The sequence below is a fragment of the Mauremys mutica genome, chromosome 10 (genome assembly GCF_020497125.1).
Source record: "Mauremys mutica isolate MM-2020 ecotype Southern chromosome 10, ASM2049712v1, whole genome shotgun sequence".
Taxonomy (NCBI): domain Eukaryota; kingdom Metazoa; phylum Chordata; order Testudines; family Geoemydidae; genus Mauremys; species Mauremys mutica.
In genome coordinates, this window is record NC_059081.1 from 32,024,494 (window position 1) to 32,047,614 (window position 23,121).

General features: G+C 39.7%; 1 protein-coding gene across 3 annotated transcripts in view; it reads right to left on the reverse strand.

The window, feature by feature from the left end:
- Positions 1–1,843: 1,843 nt before the first annotated feature.
- RBMS1 (RNA binding motif single stranded interacting protein 1) overlaps positions 1,844–23,121 on the reverse strand; it is a 198,684-nt gene continuing 177,406 nt past the window's right edge. For 2 of the 3 annotated variants that reach the window (XM_045032038.1, XM_045032040.1), the window contains exons 7-14: positions 21,508–21,623; positions 19,780–19,829; positions 19,580–19,673; positions 15,883–15,933; positions 9,520–9,630; positions 8,290–8,370; positions 6,550–6,632; positions 1,844–4,364 (exon numbers count right to left, since the gene is read on the reverse strand). In XM_045032038.1, the coding sequence (XP_044887973.1) occupies positions 6,555–6,632; positions 8,290–8,370; positions 9,520–9,630; positions 15,883–15,933; positions 19,580–19,673; positions 19,780–19,829; positions 21,508–21,623 (581 nt within the window). In that variant the 3' untranslated portion in view covers positions 1,844–4,364; positions 6,550–6,554. The remainder of the gene's footprint in view (positions 4,365–6,549; positions 6,633–8,289; positions 8,371–9,519; positions 9,631–15,882; positions 15,934–19,579; positions 19,674–19,779; positions 19,830–21,507; positions 21,624–23,121) is intronic. The other variant, XM_045032039.1, reaches the window with a different exon arrangement.

Below are 23,121 nucleotides of genomic sequence, written 5' to 3' on the forward strand. Positions count from 1 at the left end.
TTTCTGCTGTAGTTTTGCTAGCCAACAGGTGGCAGTTGCTGGCATGTGGCTCAATGTGGAGTGGGACCCAGGTGCTGGCCAACTGGGTCAGATCACAGTGCGCTCCCTCCCAGTCAGGTTTTAAGGGGTGAGGGACAATGGCCCTTTACGTGCCGGAACCTTGGTAGAAGTGCGTATGGTGGTGGTGATGGACCTGGCCAAAGCGGCAGATGAATTAATACTTAAATATCCCGCAAAGTGCGTATGTTTCTTTTGTTAAGAATTGTGTGTGAGGGGGTATGGCATTCCGGCCTCCCCAGTGCCGGTGATACAGAGATCTGTATTATTGAAGAGTGGGTGATATATTGTGTGGCATATTCACCAGCCAGCCAGAAACCACTGATCTCAGAGTATTGATTCTTTTCAAATAAATCTGATTGTATAATAAAGAGCTAAAGTACATCATAGTGCTAATAAGAAAAGCTAGTAAGATGCCATATAAAATTGGTAATAAAACAGAACATTCGTATTTGAATACATGCATACTACTTATTCATTCCAATTAATTTAAGAACAACAGAAAAGAGGAACATGGTCCCTTACAGACTTGTGTAAATCTTCATGCTCGTTTAATTTTAGATGGATGAATTGTTGAGCCACAGTTTAGATGAACAGCTTGACAAAGCAGTAAATACAGTATACATTCACTTACGGATCTCGCTAAGTTTTATTTATCCTTAATTAGTATGCAGTATAGTCCCGTCTTTTCATTTATGCAAGAGGAATTGGTACTTACGAATGTTATTTTATTACGTATGTCTAAAATAACAAAATCATCTCCCCCTGGAGACAAACCGGAACTCAAAGCTCCTTTGATCAGCTCCAAAAGAGAAAAATCTTGCTGTCAGCATCCTGGCTGTCACTACATCTGTATGTATGTATATATATATAAAAGCGATTTTTTGTTATTTTCCCTTTCCTTGGAAACAGCCCTATATATATATATATATATATATATATATATATATAAAAAATTAGGGCTGTTTCTAAGGAGAAGGAAAGTAACAAAAATGGCTAGAGCGTAGTAAGTCTGCTTCACACCATATCTACAACATCCCAGAAACAGCGATATTTTAGATATTTGGCTATTTAATGCTTGGTTGGGGGAACCAGTTAATATTTTGTAGTAAGTTATTTGGTTTAGAAGCCTTAATTCCGGGGCAGGACAACACACACGCCATATGGAACAGCATCTCTGGCTACAGATAGCACAACTGGAGGGAAATCTCTTTAGAACATCAATATGTTTGTGTCCTTTTTCTTTTTCACTTCTCTTTCAGACTGAGGCTGAAGGTGACCAATTAACATCATACAATTGCACTGAAGTGACGCTAATGCTCTGAGTAAAATTCACTGGGATTGTACATCCTCATCCAATTTAATTCACAGCAGCTGGCACTGGCAAAGAACTTTAATGCAGCAGTGTGATGCTAGTGACTGTAATGGTTAAATCCCATGTTGCTTGCAGACGTTTTATGGAGAAAGCTAGGCCTGAATTTACCATTACATGCGTAGGCCTGGATTGAGGCAAAGAAGGGCATAGCTCTTGCATTAAAATCAGATATTTGATAAAACTATTATAATAAATCATTTCCTGTTTTCTCTTAAAGAACAATAAATGACTTGTAGTTTGAGAAAGTTAAAATTCCATTTTAAATTAAACATTTGGGAGGGAAGGGGAACCTCTGAGAAGTGGAATCCAAATTTGAGCTGTTCAACATGAAGAAACACTAAAGTTTCACCATAAGCTGTTTGGGGTCCATCCGTTCTCCAGATATAGTTAGAATTGAAGAGAAAGAAGACATTTTCATTTTTTCAATCTTTTTTATTCAAAAGTTTTCAAAAGAAATAAAACAGAAAAAAGCTAACAATCTAATCAAATGTACAGTTCAAAAATGTCTTTTGGCGTTTAACAACAAGTCCTAGGAAACAAAACTACAGAGTTATCTTGAACCGGACAAATAAGTTACCACTGGCAAGTTTGTGGCACTAGAAAAACAAAAATAAAAAATTAACTCTCTTGATCATATAGATATCTCTATGAAAATCTTTTTTTTTCAATCTGTACAAAAGGTCTTTCTTCATAAATTAATTTTTTTTTATAATTTAATGGCTGTCTACTATGTGATGTTTAAGTAACTGATTATTTCTTTATGTACAGAGGTTAAATTTCCCAAATCTTACCCAGACAATGAGTATGGCACTTAGTTCAGACGTTTCTAGCAGCAGCTCTTCCCTCCCTCTAACACAGCTATTATATTGCAATTTTAACGAATGCAAAAAATATCAAGTAGTGAGAGATCCAAGAATGGCAATATACCAAATACAGGGAAGGTGCTGCAGGAAGTCTGGACTTTTACAAAGCAGTAATATTCCAGGGAGCCTAGAACCAATAATACCACAACTTTTTTTAAAAAAAAAAGAAAAAACAAACATCTCTTATGACTATGTAATTCACTAGAATCTACACTTCTCAGAGCAGCAATTTACTTTTGAAACTATGAAATGTCACCGACATCTATACTCCAATACTCACACAATTTAAAAACTAAAAAATACTTGAATGAAGTAACTGCTTAGCCCTAGCTCCGGAGCTAGGATGATTTGGTCTGTGGAAACAGGGAGGGCCAGCAACCTGTCCCAGTACAAAAAGAAATAAACTTTGAGGTAGATAACTGATCATATACAGCTGACCAGACAAGTACACAGTTTTGGAAGACAACTTAATTTATCATTTGATTTAAAACATATGCCATTGTAATAAAAGAGCTTAATAGCAGTGAATTATCTAATACGTAAAAATACAAATAACTGTGTATTTATGAATCAGGAATTTCATAGTTTCAAAATTGGTTTTCTTTACACTTAACACTTGTAGTGATGATGTAAAGTGTGGCACTGCTTGGATCCAAATCTTCCTTCATGCTTTTTGTGTCCATACATCAATTAAAATTATAAAACCTAAATGCAAATGTACAAAAAAAGGCACATTCTCCTAACCGCAAACTGGTCCGGCAAAAATAAAGAGTACAGAAGACGTAATGCTGAGACAAATCAGAATTATTGGTTACTGGCTCTTTGTTCTTTGGTAAAGTTACCTTTAAAAGTGCCAAGTCTTTTTATTTTTATTTACCTACTATAGAGAGCTAGTACCCAATCAATTATGCGTCTACTTACATCTCAGCTTATGTTTGCAAACAAGTCCTTAGCTTTTGCCATTTTGCTGTAATAGCAAATTTTCTGTTTGCTAGGTCTCAGCACAATCATCATTCTAAAGCACTATCATTAGTATAAAGGAAGGACAAAAACATTCTGTGATATTCCCACCCCAAACTTCCCCCTCTACCTACACTAAAACTAGAACATCAAGTTAGTTTCTGAAAAAAGGCAAAAAAAGATTTTACATTGCATCATACAGCAGAGTTCCTAAATCATTCAAACTATCAGAGGAAACTATTGGCATATGGCCTTACAAACAATTTATCCTATTAAAATTTCCCCAGTCAGAAAATGTGTTTCACACAAAACATTTTTCCCCTCTTGCATTTCACTACCTTACATATTATGTGAAAAAAAATCATTAAAAACACCTACCACACATTAAAAAAAGCCAAATTTTCAGCAATTTTTACTGACTACCTTTTAAAAGCCCTATGCTGCTGTTTTACAAGGCATAATAGACCAGCTCATTTGGTCAAAGCATTCTACACCATTAGTTTGGACTACTTACTGAAACAGCTACAGCATGAAAGATTTAAGGCAAATTGGAATTTATAGAAAAGGATAAGACACTTCACACTACATTAAAAGAAAAACAGAAAGCTAAGAGAACAGACACTAACTGCAACACTGCACTGTAGCAACACTCACACACTGCAAGCACAGATCATCATTTTAGATGTTTTACTATTTTAAACTTCAGAAAACCCATTTCATACAATAAAAAAACAAAACAAAACAAAAAAACAAAACAAAAACAAACAAACAAAAAAACAAAATACAAATTCTGCCATGCACGTGAATAAGTCTTCGTGGTCATCTGTGCATACCCAGAAATTTGAAAAAAAAAATTGCGTCATAACACTTGATAAAAATTTTCTTACTAAAATAAACCTGTTCACAGGAACAGCTACTAGATGAATTTAAGGATTTTTATGCACCTTATAGAACTTATAGCAAAAATAGTTTTAGTTGATTTCATTATAAATAATGTTTTCAAGAACCTGTGCAAAACTGTCAATAATTCCTAAAGCACAATTGATCAGTAAAATCCATGATTGTTTCAGCCTTTGCACCCTTCTCCAGGCAAGGTCAACACTGGATATCTGTAACATAAAAAAGTCAGAGCTAGGGCAGAGTTACTTTTGCATTGTCTTCTATTGTAGACATCTGTGAGCTAAATTGTTTCTTACCTCAGATGTAGTTTTGAGAGGACCAAGTGAGCCCATGTATATACTTGACAACTGATCAGGGAGGTGCCAAGTGCCCTGGGAGTTGAGGGTGCTCAGCACCTGCCCGGATAGGTCCTTTGTCTAATTACAACCTTATCCTATAGTTTTTTCCCCCCCCCCTCACACACAACCTCACTGATTCCCACTGCTTGCTAAGAGCTTAGGGACTGTGACCCTGCACTCAAACTACTGAGTGGTTTTTTTTTTTTTTTAAATGGTAACTACTGTTGGCACATTCATGGGGAGGAACATTAATTTTGCAGATCAAGTTTAGTAATTATAATACTCTTCTCCACCCTGTTATTCATTACTTATAGGGACCATACTGACTCATAGTGCATGTAAACACTAACAACAATGCTTCTTAAGACATTACGTTCATGCAATATTGACTTTTAAGGTGAGTGCTCAGTGTTTCCAATGGTGGCTACTATAATATGCCTCAGAGAAACTGGCTAGCAGTTTTACCATCTCTTCAAGAGGCCAAATACTATCCCTTTTGCTCTGTGAACATGCAAAGCCCCAAATGAGTGGAGATAATACTGATCTGTTGCTAGGGACAGGATATGAACAGCAGAACTTTGCTTCCCTGTGTGTCCTGGATCACTGCTTAGCAGCAGCAATCTCCACAGGCCCACAGAAAAGGCTTAGGACAAGACCATGCATCTGAACTATACTGACCCACAAGCCAGATGGGAGCATACAGGAGCCATGGTGCAGTAACAGGCCACAGGGTAATCGCGAAGTGTAGGATTTAGGCCCCTCAACCTCAAAAGGAAGAATGGGAATGTGCAAGGCCTGTTTACTTGGGATTCCTGTAGGGGCCAGTATTTGGCCAATGTGAAGTAACCAACACGCAGACACGTTCACTATTATATGGAACATGGCATCAAATAAAATGTGCTCAGCTACTGAATTTGTTTATATGACAATTATTAGACTTCTTGAGTATAGAAGAAATTCTTATCTGAATACTTGGGATGAGAGCAGTGTTACCAGTTACCACAGAACATAATTGACCTGCAAAACCAAAGGTAATTGAGATATGTATGTATCAGTGAACGTGCACTACGAAAACAGGATTTGGTTCAGAAGAAGAGGGTCATACGTACAGAAGGTGCACAATCATAAAACTGCTGGTGCTTTCTGTGTTCTGTGTTTCTAATAAATCTGTGTCATGAGAGCTATAGAAATGAACTTTTCTGAACCTTTTGTGGCACATAAACAATGCAGCAAGAGAGTCAATTTCAAGTGCATGAATGAAGTATTGCAAAACTTTATAAAAATGTATGCAACTGAAGTATAGGGTTCACAATGGTTGGGGGAAAGACAAAGCAGAGAAGAACTAAACTCCAGAAGCGTAGGTCTTGGAAGGATGGAATGAAGAAAACTGAATGCTAGGGAAATGGTCAATGCAAAGAACACTTTAAAGGTGGCAAGCTATAAAAAGCAGTGGAAGGGGTTACAGTCCAAACAAATGAGTGACTTATTAACGAAAGCACATGGAACATTCTCTATGAAAAAGGAGGAAATTAACTAACTCTGAGACAAATTTAAGCCAGGACTAACACTTTGTTGACCAGTCTTTCTCCTTCCTACAGTAGTAAAGACACGGAAGGGGAGTCTTTACAAGTGAAACTCAACAAGGATTTCCTTGAGGAGATTCCACTGTATCATCCCACTGGGGGTGGCATTGCTTCTCTGTAGGAAAGCCACTTCCAAGTTAATGCTGGGATTCAAACTGTTCTCTGCACAAGTCCGATGACATGCATGGAAGCACTGATATCTCAATGTGAGAAGTTAAGGTAGAATGGTATGCTATTGTGCGCCAGAGAAACTACTAATAAATTACTACAGATAATTCATTAAGGGCCTAATCTTGAAGCCTTTACTCTATTTTTTCTAATTTCTTACTCTGGCAAAACTCAAATTGACGCTAGGCACTGGCCCTAAATTATTAGCAGTTTTATTTAGATTACATCACTTTTGTAAGCTACAGTATATTGTACATTTAGTTTTGAATTCATGTCTTTTTCAGACTAACAGGACAAGCCCCTACCTCAGTTACTTGTTTTGCTGATACGTATATGGAGAATGGTCACTGGACGTCTCTACTGTAACCTGCTGTTGACCACTAGCTTCCTGTAAAAGAGGAAAAGGGGTTGAGACATGATGCCAAGCAATACTAGCTAGTGCCTAGATTTCCCAAAATGCCTAGAGATTTTGGATTCCTCTGTATTCTGTTGTCTAACACAAGACACTTGACTGGGCCTAGCTTTCAGAAACTGTTAAGCATCTTCTCCATCCTTCTAAAAAAAACCCAAGCCCCTCTCTAAGGTTTCTCAAGTTAGGCACCCCAAATCTGATGCATCCAACTTGGCCTTCATTTTTATTTATAATAGAAGATCTAATGAAATATAAAGTGATCAAGTACATGTTCTATTTCCTAAATTGCTATAGCAATAACTAGACAATGTGATGAGATTAACAGAATAGAACCACACAAACATATTAAAAAATGAGTGAATAAATTCTGAAGTTTTCTGTAGACCACTACAAGTCACCATCTTTGTGCTGCGAGTCAGTGTGAAGAACATAGACGTCTGTATTCCCATAAATTGTGTGTGCATCTGCTTGAGTACTGTAGCGTGGCTGGCTCCATGGAACACTAAGGGTTAGTTCCGCTAAAGAACTCTCAACACATATCCCAGTAACCAGGCGATGACTAATTCAACTGCTAGAGACACAAGGTGAGTGGGCTAGTATTTTTTATTAGACCAACTTCTGTTGGTGAGAGAGACAAGTTTCCATGCTAATACAGAGCTCTTCTTTAGGCCAATGAAAGCTTGTCTCTTTCACCAACATAAGTTGGTCCAATAAAAGATCTCAGATGAGATGAGATGAGATGGATGAGGTAATATCATGGTACCTACACAGCTACAATACCACACCATAATTCAATGTCTGGTACCTAAAAGGACAATACAGTGACTCCCCCACTGGAAGTTTGCCTCTGACACATCTGGGGAGATGTGTAAATCATACTGACCAGGGTCAAGTGTCTCAGGACAAACAGACTCTGAAATGGATAAAAGATGGCCTCTAAACCTCAGGGTATGCGCATAGGGAGATAGAAGAAAGACTACGGAAAGAGTAGGGGCAGTGGTGAAATCTGCCTTGCCCAGCCCCAATGCTGGGGGTTCTTGGGATAAGTGGGGCCTACGTAATCTTGCAAGGAAATGCTAAGTTTTAAGTAAGATAATACACATATAAGCTTTTTGTTCCTTAACCTTTTTCCTTCCTGTGGATGAATAAATAATACTTTGATTTGAACACGTTATTCTCTGTCACTACATTTTTTTTTAGTGGTCACGGGTCAGAAGTCTAAGCAGGGGCCAAAATCCAGCTGGACCTGCTGAGGACATGGTTGATGGACAGGAGTGGTGTAAATAGATTACACCCTGAGAGTTACAAGCCTGTAACTGGGAAAGAGTGCCCAAGGAGAGACTGAGAATGCTCAATGATATAGCTCCCCCTGGAACTGCAACATTCAGTCACATCTCAAAGCTAAGCAGGGCGGGGCTGGGTCGCTGCTTGGATGGAAGAACTAACTATTAGAAGTTCAGGTTGGTGCAGTACATTTATTAGATGAAAATAATGACATGGTGGTAGTTTAATAAAACTGAATTTGTACTCAAAGGTCCTGCATAATGTAATATTTTCATCTGTATTTTTTTCTGGCAAAATAATAAATAACAATTTTGGCTATAATAGCCTGCCTCTTACAAAATTTACCAACCTCAACAGGAACAGCTGCTGTCTGAACATGTGTATACTGGGGTATGTAGGCTCCTTGCATAGCTGTTGTGGCTGGCATGTACTAAAAAGACAGAGAATACATTCAGCTAAAATAAAATCTGATACAGACCCCATAGCATATTTTTAAATATTTGAGTGCTCTGGTAGGGAAGAGGATTCAAAGCAAGCTTTATCTAAAATCAATAACCAGTGCAGAGAGGTGAGGTGTACTCCACTGAGCAGTGTTATTACACAAACTCAACTTTGGCCTTCAGAAACAAAGAGGTTAAGTATTTTCCTTCCAAAAAAATTCCAGTCTGAGCCTTTTTCTTATCAGTATGTAGCCAAGGAGGAAGGATGATCTTACGGTTAAGGAACTGGCTTGTGACAGAAGAGCTGTGTCAAATTCTTGTTCTGCCATACACCATGTGACTTTGAGCAAGGCTCTTATCTCTGTGCCTCAGTTTCAAATCTGTGAACATAGAGGATAATATTTCTCTGCTTGACAGAGGTGTTGAGGATAATTACATTTATATTTGAGAAGTGGCAAGAAAGTACACTAATGGAGGCCAGACTTTATATAAATAAAGTGTGCCATGTATTTTTTTATTAATTTAGTGTATTTGTTTCCATGAGGAATGCAGTTTAAACTAGGAAGCTCATGGTGTTCCTTTAGGTAAGTGGTTCAAATTTAGCTTAAGTCAATAACGAGCAAAAGTTACCATCAGACGGGTCTCTTCAATAATCTGTATTAAATGACTTGGTATAGGTACTTCTCTATGTCAAACTACCATCTGGTATGCTAGATATAACATTGCACAGAATTGAATATTCAGATGTAAGAGGTTTTTAGCAGATCAAATGTCTTCATATCAGACAAATGTATGTGAATCAAACGATTTATTTACAACACTGAACCCTGAAGAGTGAACTCAGCACCATTGTTTCTGCTTCAAGTCCAGTTCTAGAATTAAAACTGCTTGAACTGGGCTACTTTCATTTGCTTTGTTCCATGTATTTGGAATGCATTTCACACTACTACACTAGCTTGTCTGCTTGCTCTTCTGCCCTAAAGAATCTGTACTGAAGTGTGGAAACAGCCATTTACATTTTAACTGAGGAGGAAAAACACTTAGTGGGCTGGTTTTCATGTACACTACATAGATATTGTAATCAATACACAACATTTTCCCTTTGTAGATGCTGAGCTTTATATTAAATTGCCACATACTGTTCCAGTACTGCCTAATGAAAGGTGACTCATCTGTTGTGTCAGAGGGTTTATCATTGATGCAGGCTGTAGTGACATGGTGTGGTCCATGGAGGGAGTCAATACAGCACCCTATAGGAGAAAAAAAACAAGTTTAAGAATGAGACCATCCAGATTTTAATTTCACTTCTCTTTTGGCTCAGGCATGTAAAACATGAACTTTAATTCCAAGAGCATACACCAGTAGGGTTTTCCCTAACCCGCAACAATGAGTCTGGTTACTAGCTGGTCTTGGAGATCCTAAGGATTTTACTCCATTTTATAGCTAACTACCCGATTTATTCATGCATCAATCTGAATTTGTAAACTAATTGCTTAACTTCCAACCAAAAGTGCAAGATTTGATGTACAATGGATAGACCTGCAAATATTTCATGTGCCACTGTCTTATAGAGAGAATATTTTCCTCAACAGCAACTAATGATGCACTTCCATGACTGCCTGTGCAAGTTCCATACCCTTGAGTTAGGCATTGTAACTTCTGATCAGGGAAGTAGCAGTTTCACTAGGGCACGAGTACCAAAGGGCTATGTTGTAAATACCATTTCTTCTGTAGAAAGTCTATCTAACATGATGGGATTAGCCCATTCGTGTCACGTCTCTCCATCTTCGTATGTACAGTGGACATACTTTTTAAGCACCTGAAGTTGCCAAATATTCAGTTGCTGTACAGGTGCTCAGAAAACTCATAAGAATGCATGGCAGTTAATTTAGATGGAGGGATACAGGTGGAGTTTATTTCCACCCTAAGATGTTCCTGTAAAATTAGGTTTCTAAATATATTGTGTTATATATGCAAGTGTGTGACTGAAAAGTGGTTTAGGCTGAAAATTAATAGAAATAATTATAGCACACTGAAAGTCAGTGTTTTTGAATGAATAATTTATTCCTTTTACAGCAGGTCTTATATTTTTTATAAAGTACTGAGTGTAGCTAGAAAAACAACCATGTGACCAGTGTCGATGAAATGAGTCACAGGCACAAACACTGCAAGAATTTCCTGTTCTGCAGACTGCAAGCGTCTCTGCAAAGCAAATGAATGAGAGAGAGAACAAGTTTCCACACAGGCCGAAGACCAAAACTGAGAAGTCAGGAATCTAGATCTTTCATTTCACCGAGATAATAGCTAGAATTGTACACCTGTAAATGGAATAGTCCTAATAGCATGATAACCTATTAATTTGCATTTCTCACAGCATAATTTATAGGCTTTCATCCTTGCTTATCATTTCAAAACTCTACATTGATAAAAGGTATAAATAAAATCAGTTGTCTCCATAAATGACAAACTTGGAAAAAATATGCATCAGTTGGGCATGTTGAAAGGATGTAAGTGTTCAACACCATCTTTTTTGCTTGCACAAACAGAAAACACTTTGCCAAAAAGATTTACATTTTCCAGCCTGCATAAGGAGGTTAATTAAAGTCAAGGCAATTTCCTTCCTAGATTTCAAAATGTGCTTGTTTGTCAGCCATGGCACTGCATATATTAAAGCACAAGTCAGTGCATATAATGTCAGTACCAATAAACTCAGTCATTTTGATGTGGAATGGTACTGATGAAGGGGGAAATATGATGGTATATATATATTTATATAAAAATACATGACTGTGTGATATAAAAATATCATAGCCATGAGCGGGGGTGACCTGATACTCATGAGTGGGGAAGTCATGGGCAACTAAATGAGTGCCCATAAATCTATGTATATCATACCATATATTTTGCTTCTGTCAAACAGCTGGCCTGAATTATTGTAGATCTGCTCTCGAGCATTATTAAAATGGGTTCTGCAATTTATCACATGGCTATTACCACCACGTGGGCTATGTCACAAAGTGTTCAGTCTCAGCATGGACTTATCCCTTGGGAAATTGTGCTAGGGATAAATGTAGTTGTCCTCATCAACCTGCCTTCCTGAACACACAGACCATGTCCCTTTTCCTTCCTATCTTTCACTTTCAAAGTGACAAAAAAAATGTGAGAATGACTCTATAGCCCAGTGATTAGGGCCCTCACTTGAACCTCTCAAGTTCTCTCATCTCATCATTTGGGAGTAGAGAGGAATTGAACCAGACTCTCCCACATCTCAGGTGAGTTTCCTAACCGCTAGGCTGAAGGTTATAAGGAAGGCCACTGCCACCTCCTCCTTCTGGCTGTTTTGTATGGGGATAGACAGGCTCTGAGTATGTCTACTGGATTAGCTCCCACAGGCAAAATGGGCAGGGACATGACTATCTCCAGCTGGACTGAAGATCATGTTGGGACTTAGGCATACAATGCATCTCGGCATCTGCCTGAGGAAGCAGTGCACATGCCCAGAGACAGAAACGTAGGCACCTAAGGGAATTCTACAGCAAATATTTAGGTGATAAATGAGCGTAGGTACCTAGTGTTCGGAGGCAGCTGAGCAGGGATTTGTGGATTGCAGTGGTGCATAAATATTGGATTTAGGCACTTAAGTCCCTTAGTGAACCTGGGCCACTGTTATTGAGGACCAGCAAAGGGGAGAGCTGGCACAGGAAGGCTGGAGTAGTTAAAATGTGAAGTAGCAGAAGTCATGACTGAGCTCCAATTCCAACTGATCACCTCCTCCTCCCTCCTTCTTAGCCTGCAATGTCCCATGGTGGAATCACCAAAATCCAAGAAAAAATATGGAAAGGAGAGTTACTTACCTTGTACAGAAATTGTAATTCTTTTAGATGTTTTGTCCCTATGATGCTCCCACTTCAGGATGTGTGCACAACTGTGCAGTCTTGATTGGAGATTTTGTCAGCAGTACTCATGGGTTCACACCTGCCTCCTACGCAACCTTGTGCTCCAGTGCAAGGATGTATAGCTGAGAGTAGACCTGCCACTGCTCCAGTTCCTTCTGAACCCCAAAGCTCAAGAATAACTCCAGAACATAGAGAAAGAGAGCAGGTAATGCATCAGCTCTGGAAGCATGCACAAGAGCACCTTGCTGGGAAAAGGCATGCACTGATGACCAAGTGGCAGCTCTGCAAATGTCTGAGACATGTCCCTTCTTCAGTAAGGCTACAGAAGTAGACTGCACTCTGGTGGAATGAGCTATCACTCCAGGAGTGGAATGCAACCCTAAGACTTAGTAATCCTGAAACCCATTTAGACAGTCTTTGGGTGGAGATCGGGTGCCCTTTCGTTCTTTCCGTGGTGGAGAGTAAACATCTAGGAGAAGCCCTGAAGGGCGTAGTCCTATCAAAGTTAAAAGCAAAAGCTCTTCTTATGTCCAGTGTACGGAGACTAGCTCCTTCTCTTGAAGGCTAAGGCTTGGGGTAAACCATCGGTAGATTAATCAGGACATTCATGTGGAACTCTGAAGATACCTTAGGTAGGAAATGGGGGTGAGGGAAATGATGTCTCTTTGTCACAATAAAACACCATGTCTGGTGGGTCAGCCATAAGAGCTCCTAGCTCTTCTACTATCCTGGCTGAGGAGATGGCTATAAGGAATGAGATCTTGAGAGATAGATGAAGGAGGCAACAGCTCCCCAGAGGTTCAAATGGGCTTTTCTTAGCATGTTAAGAACTAAATTGAGGTCCCCTGGAGGGGTTTCTTGACAGTAGGAAAAAGATTAAACAGGCTTTTAATGAACTTTGCAGTGGTTGGGTGAACAAAGACTGAAAACTCTTCAAAGGGGGGTGTGTGTGTGTGTGTGTGTGTGTGTGTGTGTGTGTGTGTGTGTGTGTGTGTGTGTGTGTGTGTGTGTGTGTGTGTGTGTGTGTGAGAGAGAGAGAGAGAGAGAGAAGATTCTTCTAGCTGCCATTACAGCCTGAGTTCAGCTATAATCCTGTAGTTTTCAAATTTACCAGGTAAATTAAGAATGTTGGAAAGGCGAGACTCGAGAGGCAGTGCCAGATCAGAAAATGTTTCTATATTTGGGTTTCCTATTACTGAGTAGTACTGTCTGGATCTCTGGAGAGCTGTCCTGGTTTATGTTCCAGAGAGTCATCTAATACCCATTCCTTGAAATGACGTAACTAGAGGCTGGGGTGTAGTGTAGTGATTCACTGACAGCGGAAGACAGAGAGATGGTTCCAGGAACAGTCAAAGGAGGTCTGGGAACCATATTTACCTTGTCTACAATTGTGTGAAGAGGATAGCCACTGATTTCTCCCATTTCAGCTTATTCAGGAGATTGAAGAGTAATGGCATCAGGGATAAGCATAGAGGAATACACTAGGCCCACAGATACTGAGAGCACCTCCCAGTGAATTGCAACAATGTCCTCCCCTTGACCAGAACCGTTGGTAGTCATCAGCTAGTGACAGTAGAGTGTTGTTGATGGTAAGGCAATTTTGCCCTGCAGTGAGGCCTGGAGAATGTCCAGCAAGGAATGCTGAGATTTTGCATCTCCTCTAGTGGGATTTGTAAGGTCTCTGTAGTCCTTTTCACAAGTTCCTGGAAGGCCTTGAAATTATCTGTGCGAGAGTAGGATGGGAAGCGGGGGCATAACAGTCTCCTCTAGTGAGGAGGAGGATTTGTGGGAAGGAGGTGTCTCCTCTTCTGAACCTGGCTGCTGCTCCTCTGGAGGCTCCTCCTGTGAACTAAGACCTGGTGTCAGTTGTTGCTGTTCTTGAGGAGTCCTCTTATGAGGGTACCCTGTAAAAGTGCTCACCGTAGGGGGCCCACTGTGGTGGGATGTAAAGAAAAGAGGTAGGACCCAAAGGTTGTTTCTGCCGGATGCATATGCTACTGGGACTCTCTTCCTTGGGATGCACTCCAAGGGAGAGACTTTAATGAAAAGGGTGAGAAACCTTAAACCAACAACTCAAAGTCAGAGGACGTCCTGGGGGAAAGTGGTGTTTGTACAGGTTGCCAGTGAGGGACCAGTGACTACATCAATACTGGCTGTTAAGAATTCAGATGGAACCATCAGTTCTGGAGCTATGAATTGGTACCAGCGGGAAGTCTCTCTCAGTTCCCTTCCTGTGGGTAGCCAGAGACCACATCAATGCCAGAGGTCAAGTCCCCCTGTGGATACCCGGAGATCACACAGATACCAGAGGTCAAGTTGTCATGGAAGGGTAAGTAGACCCTGGAAGGTAAACTGGTGCTGGAGGGAAATCCCTGCCGGTACCTCTGAAAGGAGAGAAATCAGTTTCTTCCAGGTACTGGGAAGTTTGGATAGTGTTCCTTGGGAGGCTGCACGTTGGGAGGTACTAGAGACAATATCAAGGAATGGTCCATGCATTCTCTACCATTAGCTGAGGAAGACAGTACCAAGGAGTCAAACACCTTGATGTTTGAGGAGTCCTTATACTTCGGAGGCACTGAGTCCAGTACCATCTCTGATGCCCCTTGAAGTTGCTTGCTGGATGCTTATCAGTATTCAGCAAGGTCTTCTGAGCCAGTGCTGGGGTCTCAGTACTAGAGGGAGTAGAAGCCTCAGCAGTACCCACACTGGGACGTGAGGACTCATTAATCCCAGTTTGAGGGGGTGACTTTCCACTCCTCTTGGTTTCTTGTTCTGGAGAAAGGGGTCTCTTTCTTTTTTGGTGTTTTGGAAGAATCTGAAGGGCCTCCACGGTCTTTGCTACTGGAGCAGAAACAGTCACCAGGGAGCTCTGAGGATCTGAAGCTGATGTACAGTGGGTGGGAAACTGACTCAGACCCCACAAGTCTCAGAGAACTTTCCATAAGAGGAAGTTTTAGTTTATCCTCCCTCTGTTTATTTTTTTTAGATTTTCTGAATCCAGTGCAGATCTCACACCTGGAGGGGATTTGGAGTCTCCCCAAGGCAGCAGAGGCAGCCAGAGTGCCTGTCGCTACAGGGCAAAGATATATGGCAAGTCAGACAGGTTTGAAGCCTAATATCTTGGCATAACCCACTAGGAAAGTCTGCAGAAGAAAGCCAAGTTGGAATATAGACCCACACCAGGCAAAAAAGGGAGGGGGAATCCCGCAAAGCACAAATTGTACTAAACAAATGAAAAACTAAGAGAAAAAAGTTAGCAAGCTGTGCAGCTAGCTAAGTGGGCACTGCAACACTCCATCTCGAGCTGCAGGTGGCTGAGAAGGAACTGAAATGGTAATGGGCCTGGTTTTCCCTATATACCATCACACCAGATCATGAGGAATGCGTAGGATGCAGGCACGGACCCACAGGCACTGCTGGCTAAATATCCGCTCAAGAATGTACAGGTGCGTGCACATCCTGAAGTGGAGCACTGGTAGGGACAATTACTTGAAGAAGAATGGATCTATTTCCTACAGTTTGAGATCTTCAGAAAGCTGTAAAGTGTTTTATATCTACACAAACACAAAAAGAGCGACAGTGGGAGAAGGAAGAATAAGAACTTACAGGGTGCTGCATTATATATGGTTGAGGTTGCATCCAAGAAGGACTCTGAACCTAGAACAAAAATAAGATTTAATTTTCATCATCATCATCTTTTTTCTTGGATGCACCCATTTTAAATATCGTGATTATTTTATCAATCATAACATAAAAAGCCTTCACTTGTTCATCTGCTTACCTAACCCAGCCTCTGTCTGATGTAGACTAGGAAACACGGATTCCTATTAAAACTCCTATTTACAATCCTCAGCTCTGTTGGAAGGAGTAAAACTATAGCCTAATGGGAAGGCAAGATATGGACATAACATATCACGTGCAACTCTCAAAGCAGTACGTTTTATTTATTTGTAGTGCAGGCCTTAGAAACTCTATGGAATACTCTGTAAAGGTCCCAGTGGAAAGAAAAGTTTGGCTTCCACTCATGTTGAAATGTGAAATGCCATGTGTCCTTGGAAATCCCAATGGGAAAAGTAACCAGAAAGTCTCAGAAAGCACGAGATTGTTTGCTCTGAGTTTATGCTCATGTGACATTGGAATGAAAGGACTGGCTAGTCTGATAGTAGTTTCTACTCAGTTTGCAATGGATAAAATACCAGTAATTCTGCTTCAACCTGTCACAGGGACAAGAATAAGGATTACCAAAGTTGGGTTTCTCCTGATAGGCCAAAAGAGTACAGTATTCTCAAAGACCAGGAAGAGGGAGTGTGGTTCTGACAAGCACTCTCTCCTCAATGGCAAGCAGCTCTTTGATTTTCAGGGGAAGTGAGATTGACTTTGTCTGAGACTTTCTGACTTGAGGGAGGATAACTTTAAAAGATTCTTCTAACTACACTGATAAGCTAGTCTGCTTCTCTTAGTTGAAAGAGGCTGGTTTAAAGAACTATCTAGTACTTCTGCTTCTACAAAAGACTTTTTTGTGAGAGAAGTCAAGGCAGGCTAGAAACATGGAGCTGTCACATCTCCATCTCCTACCAAGAAAGTATGCAGAGGATGAGGAAGGTTTCCGATCTTTTCTGTGCACCTAAAATAGGTTAATTAGTGCTGCTGGAGACTTAAGGGCCACAAGGTGCCTAAACCACCTCACATGGAGTCCTGTGAGGAGCAAAGGCAGTTAGACCTTGTTGTGAATTGAGGTGACTTTCTGCAAGATCAATATTTCCTGCCCTTCTTTCTCAATTATTTTTTGTTGAGTTACATTGAATGACTCTCTTCCTTTTCGATCATTAAAGAGCAGAAGCCTGCCTTTGCAGCTCACTTTGTAGAAGGCAGATTGAGGACCAGGGAATTCAGGAACCCAGAGTCTTTAATGCCAAAACTGTTGGTGCAATTTGACTGGTGCTTTGACTGATCTCTTCACCTGACTCATGACTTTCATCTGGGTAAATCAGAGGTGCAGAAAGAGTATGAACAAACACTAACCAAACATTATGAAATCTGATGTCCTTCAGTAAAACTAACTCTAAGAACAGGTTTTGCTGCACCTCAAGGAAAAAAAAGTCTCATTTTCATGATGCATTCTGGTTGTGTGAGTGATAGGATGCTGTATGTTCAGCAAGCATGGATCTGTAATTAAGATGTGACTAATACACATATTATGAAACTCTTTTGGCCAGGAAAAAAAATCACTTCCTTCTACACAGAATTATTCTTTCATTTTCACTTCTAATTAAAAGGATGCAACCATTTCAGATAGTACAGTGTGAACAGTGTTTAAACTGTTCCATTCTCTAGAATCTGAGCCTTGTGCCACATGTTGAAAAACACTGCTAGTAACAGATATTTGGAAATATGCAATACCATATGCTGCAGATTTGAATGGGAAATAGCCTAGAAAGCCTACATTTTATTCACAGGTAACTTCTTAGTGTTTCCATGTCAAATTTCAGTTTTCACATGCAACAAAGGAAAGAATCGGAGAGATTCCCTGAAGGACAGTGAGAGCCTAACAAGGATTCGCTTTGTTTTTAACAAGGAATACAAAACTAAAATCACTGGAATTTTGCAGGGTAGGGGGGTGGAATGGTGGAAGCTAATAATAATTCTCAAGATTTACTGACTATCAAGGCAGTACCATAATGTCCTCCCCAGGATGACCAATTTTCAATAGGTAGTGGAAGCACAGATTAATAGGCCCATTCTCCTTTGCTTTCCTCACCTGGGGCTGCTGAACCATATGGAAGTTTCTACAAGGGGACAATATAAGCCTTAAGTGGGACCAGAGGGACATGCAGCTCTTGTGCTGACTCTCTGTATGGGGCTGTATTTCACCTGTTCTGCACAAATGGTACAGTTTGGCCCTTAAACTCAGTTTTATGCTAGGAAATGGGAGGTAATTGCTAAATTTAACAAAAGCAAAATCTTCAGCATTTCATATGTTAGGATTTTTTACTCCCTTGGTTTAATCTTTAATCTATTTTACTTTGCTTTTGGATGTCTCTCCTATACAAAGTAAATACCTACAATAGTTAAATTAGAGAGACATGATGGGCGAGGTCATATCTTTTATTGCACCAACTTCTGGTGAAAGAGAGAAGCTTTTAAGTTTACGCAAAGCTCTTCTTCAGACCTGAGGAAGAAGTGAAGCTCTGTGTAAGCTGGAAAGCTTGTCTCTTTCACCAACAGAAGTTGGTGCAATAAAAGATAATACCTTACCCAATGTGTCTCTCGAATATCCTGGGCCCAACACAGCTACAATAGCACTGCAAACAGCAATAGCTAAATGTCTCTTTAAGCTGTGGTGTGGCAAGTCAGCCTTTGCCTGATGCTACTGAACTGCAGCAGTAAATCCGGACTCTCAATAAATGGAAATAAAGAAGATCAGAGTGGTATTTAAAAATGAGCATTCCTGAAAGCTTTATACCAAATGCGATACTGCTTTGTATGCATCATTTATCAGCATATTAATTTTTTTGTAAGCTTATTATAATGGGAAGCAGAATTACTCATGCCAGTTGCCTATGTTTCAGTGCCCACTGGAGTCAAAGGACAGATTCCAATTGACTTCAGTGTGCTTTGGACTGGGCTGCGAGATTCCAAAGTGTGCACTGAATACTCTTTGCTCTACAATCCTTATACCACCAAAATAACTCCTGGTTTAAAAGGCCCAGTTAGGCCACAGAATGCTTTGCACATATGTGGAAATATTTGTACTTGACTTCATGGCTGTCCATGATTTTCTCCCAGACATCTGAACTCTTCTTCAATCTTTCTCCCCTAGGGTATAGTGAGTGTCTAATCTCTTCTCAGGACTCCTTACGCCTAAAGGAAGCCCCAGCAGCATGGGCAAATCTTCAAGCAAAAGCCAGCCAATCAAAGCAAAGAGGGTTTAAATAAAGGTATTCTCTTACAAATACACCACAGACATAAAAAGGATTCAGCAAACTGCCACGGAGGACAATAGAGAACTATATATGAAATCTACAAGTAGCCAACAAATACCTTAGCTGTAACCACAAGCAACAGCCTTTACTTTGCAAGATTCCTTACATCTAATTACATTGCTGTGCTGCATAAAATAAGCAGCACTTCAAAACAAGCACCCTGTTAGTCACTCATGTGGCATCTGTGCTAATCCTGTATGGAATTTAATAGCCATTTTAGTTTAGCATCTTTGTAGAGATCCATAAAAAAAGATGTGGCAACCAGTAAATAAGCATCAGCCCCTATGAATCAATTCTGTGATTGAGCTCTAAGTACAAACCTGGTACGTAGAAACTGGAGAAGCAATATATGGCGTAATAGATGTTTGAGTGATCATCCTGTTTGTTGCAATACTGTATGGTGAAGGATAAAATCTACAAAATACAAAATAAAAAAAAATTAAACCCTACCAATGTAATAACTCTATGAATCTTTCATAATGCAGAAAATTATTTTGTTTAGTGTCACCACTTGACGTACCCATTTTGTAAAGCAGCTGTAGTTGGATCGTAAGTAAGCGTCATTCCAGCCTTTAAGGAAAAAAATAAAATATGTACATATATATATATATAAAAAAATGGAAGAGTTAACAAAATTTTATTTTGGAAATTGTTTACATAAATCCTTCTTTAAATATATTATTCTTTAGTAAAAAAAACCGATCAGTGATATTTTATTTTCCTGTGCTGAGGGAAAGGTTAACAGTAGGCGAAAGTAATTACATAGTAAAAGCAGTCACCGAACTATAATGTTGGCTCAGAATACAGAGTTTCAGTATGAAGAGAGAAATGCAATATCTGAAAAATTGAGGTATGTGTGTGTTTTGCCTGTGGTGCATTAACTGTAAAAATGAATGTGGAGAACTGTTCTTCAGAAGATAGATGTGAACATTTTCATAGCCTCAAATGTTTAGTCTTACTAAAGACAGTAAAAGCATATGGAAGAATTACCTTGGATATTAAAATTTAAGAAAGACTATGGTATCAGTGTGAATGGGAAAAAACAGCATGTTGCCCTGCACTTGTGTATTTCTCTCATATGTTGTAAAATAGGTACAGCACCGTATTTCAATCCTCACTGACTTACAACATTCACATAACTTAACCCATTTCAGTGCTGTATGAACAAAATGTTTAGTTATATATGACTGAAGTTATGTTTTTTGGCAGTTTTACACTGGATGTATATATTGTGGGTAAAATCCTGCTCCCCTGCAAACTTCAATTGAGTTCAAGAGGATCAGGATTTCATCTTTTGCATTTACATAGGGACACAGGACTGGAATGGGCCTCCTGGGTCACCAAGCTCAGTCCCCTACTATCACAGTCAACCCTGTGATATAAACCCCATTCATAAATTTACCAAACACCATCATATAACCAGTTAGATTGTTTGCCCCCCACTAGTCCGATTGGGAGGCTGTTCCAGAACTTCCCTCCTCTGCAGGTTAGAAATCTTCTTCTAATTTCCAGCCTAAAAATTATTCATGTCCAGCTTGTATCCATCTGTTCTTGTGCCAACACTATCCTCTAGCTTAAATAGTTCTTCTCCCTCCCTGGTATTTACTCCCTCAACGTATTTATAGAGAGCAGTCATATCCCCTCTCAGCCTTCCCTTGATTAGGCTAAACAAGCGAAGCTCTCTTAGTCTCCTCTTGCAAGGACACATCGATTACCAGAACTGTACAAAGTATTCCAGATGAGATCTTACCAGTACAATGGCATGAATACTTCCAAATCTTTACTGGAAATACCTTTCCTGATATATCCTAGAATTGCATTTGCAATTTTCATGATCACATTACACTGGTTGCTCACAGTCTTCTTGTCATTGCCAGTACGTCAGGTCTTTTTCATCCTCTGTTGTTTCCAAATGATGAGCCCCAAATTTATTAGAAATTCTTATTAGTCCCTAAATGAATGACCCTGTACTATTACATTTCATCCATTTCTATTACTCTAGTCCTCAAGGCCATCCAGTTCCTCGTGTAAAATATTCCAATCCTCCTTTGCACTGATGATCAAGAGTTTTTTAAAAGAAAAATAAAGATGAATTTAAATATTTTATAAAAAGTTACAAACTGGCATGAGAGAGGTGCTGGCACACATTTAATATGCCAAAAGGCCAAGCCAAGAAGTCTATATGCTTATCATTTTTGTAAGTATTCATTATCACACACCCACACTAAGGCTTGAAGGGAGGACTTACAAATCTCACCTCGCCTTCTCTATGCCACGCTCTCCCGTTCTGTATATATTTGTTCTGATTCTGTCTCTTTTTCTGTCCTCCATCTGCAAATTTGCACAATAAAGGTTCTGCAGGAGCTAAAGGAATAAGGAATACTTTGAATTAGGCATTTTTGTATAAAATTTATTAGGCAGTCCAAATATTGTATACATTTATAAGTAAAACACATGACATTTTATTTACTTTAAAAAATATTTAATGTTAAAATTACAGCATTTACACAGACCCTTGATAGAGCATCAACTAGTGGGCAGGACTGAACATGAGAATACCTATTCTACAATATACTGTACCATCAATAGTTGACAATCAAGTCACATGCAACTAAAGAATACAAATCTTGAGGGATACGAGGACCAATCCATTTTCTTCTAACCATATACACCCAAAATTGTTTAAACTACTTTTCTGGGTTTTTTTATTTTTTTAGTAGTTTAACGTGTTGTAAAAGGGGCAGTTGCAATGTAAAATCTAGTCAGTTTCTAAAAGTCAATGGGGTCTACATCAGCACTGTGGTGTGCAGTATGGAATTAGTTGGAGGGTAGGTGCTTAACTATCTATGGAGGGTAAATAGCTAAACTGATCACATACAAATACCGTCAAATGCCTAAAGCAAACTAAATGGAAAAATAAGTAACATTTTCTCTAATCTCTTTCAGTTTCAGTCATCATGTGTTACTTCTAACAGGTTAAGTGAGATATAAAATGAAAAATTTAAATTAATTTGTCCCTTTAAGATAGAGATATAACAAGACGGTAACATGACCATGATGTGTTCTGCCAAGTATCCCATGTGTGTTCCATTGTTCTGTGAACTAATGAAGACTGTGGATCTAGTTCTGAGCTGTGCCTTTCACAGGGTGCAGTCCAGGAAGATCATGGGTTGGGGCGTGGGGTTTTACATCATTTTGGGCTTCCTGCATTCTGGGTCAGGTTCCCATTGTCAGTTATAGCAGCCCTTCGACATTTCAGTAGCTTCCCACAGGTGCATACATTCTGCTCGACTAGGCCAGAATAGCCAGAGCTCAGGCACTGTGGCACAAAATCTCCCTTTCTTAACACTGCTTCTGCCTACCATGTCATGCCACAACACTCAAGGTTTGATGTGGAAGCAGTGTAGGCTGTTAATCCAATCTTATGCCACTTTGCACTGGCAGATTCCCAGCTGCTTTCCCCTTTTCACCTCTGCAGCATAGAGGGGACAGAGCCCAGAACTGAAACCTGAAATTCTTGACTATTTTCCTTTTACCCCACTCTTTGGTCAGCCTCAGAAAAAAGGGATCACCTACAGCTTGATGGTGTTTTCTCTTTTCTAGTCTTTACATAGCAGACTAACCATGATCACTTCTATTTCTTATCTCAAAATGTAAGCAGCCATAAAGAGAAAATATAGGTGGAAAAGTTTGCATCTTACTCTTTCCCTATTATTACCCTAAAGTATCACCCTTCTGAGCACCTTTCACTGATGCAGTCTTTTCCCATCCCACTCCACCCACAGGGTGGAAGTATTATTGTGACTTGGCTCTTCACAAATCACTGCCAATAATTCCTACTACATGAGCTGTCTAAGCTGTT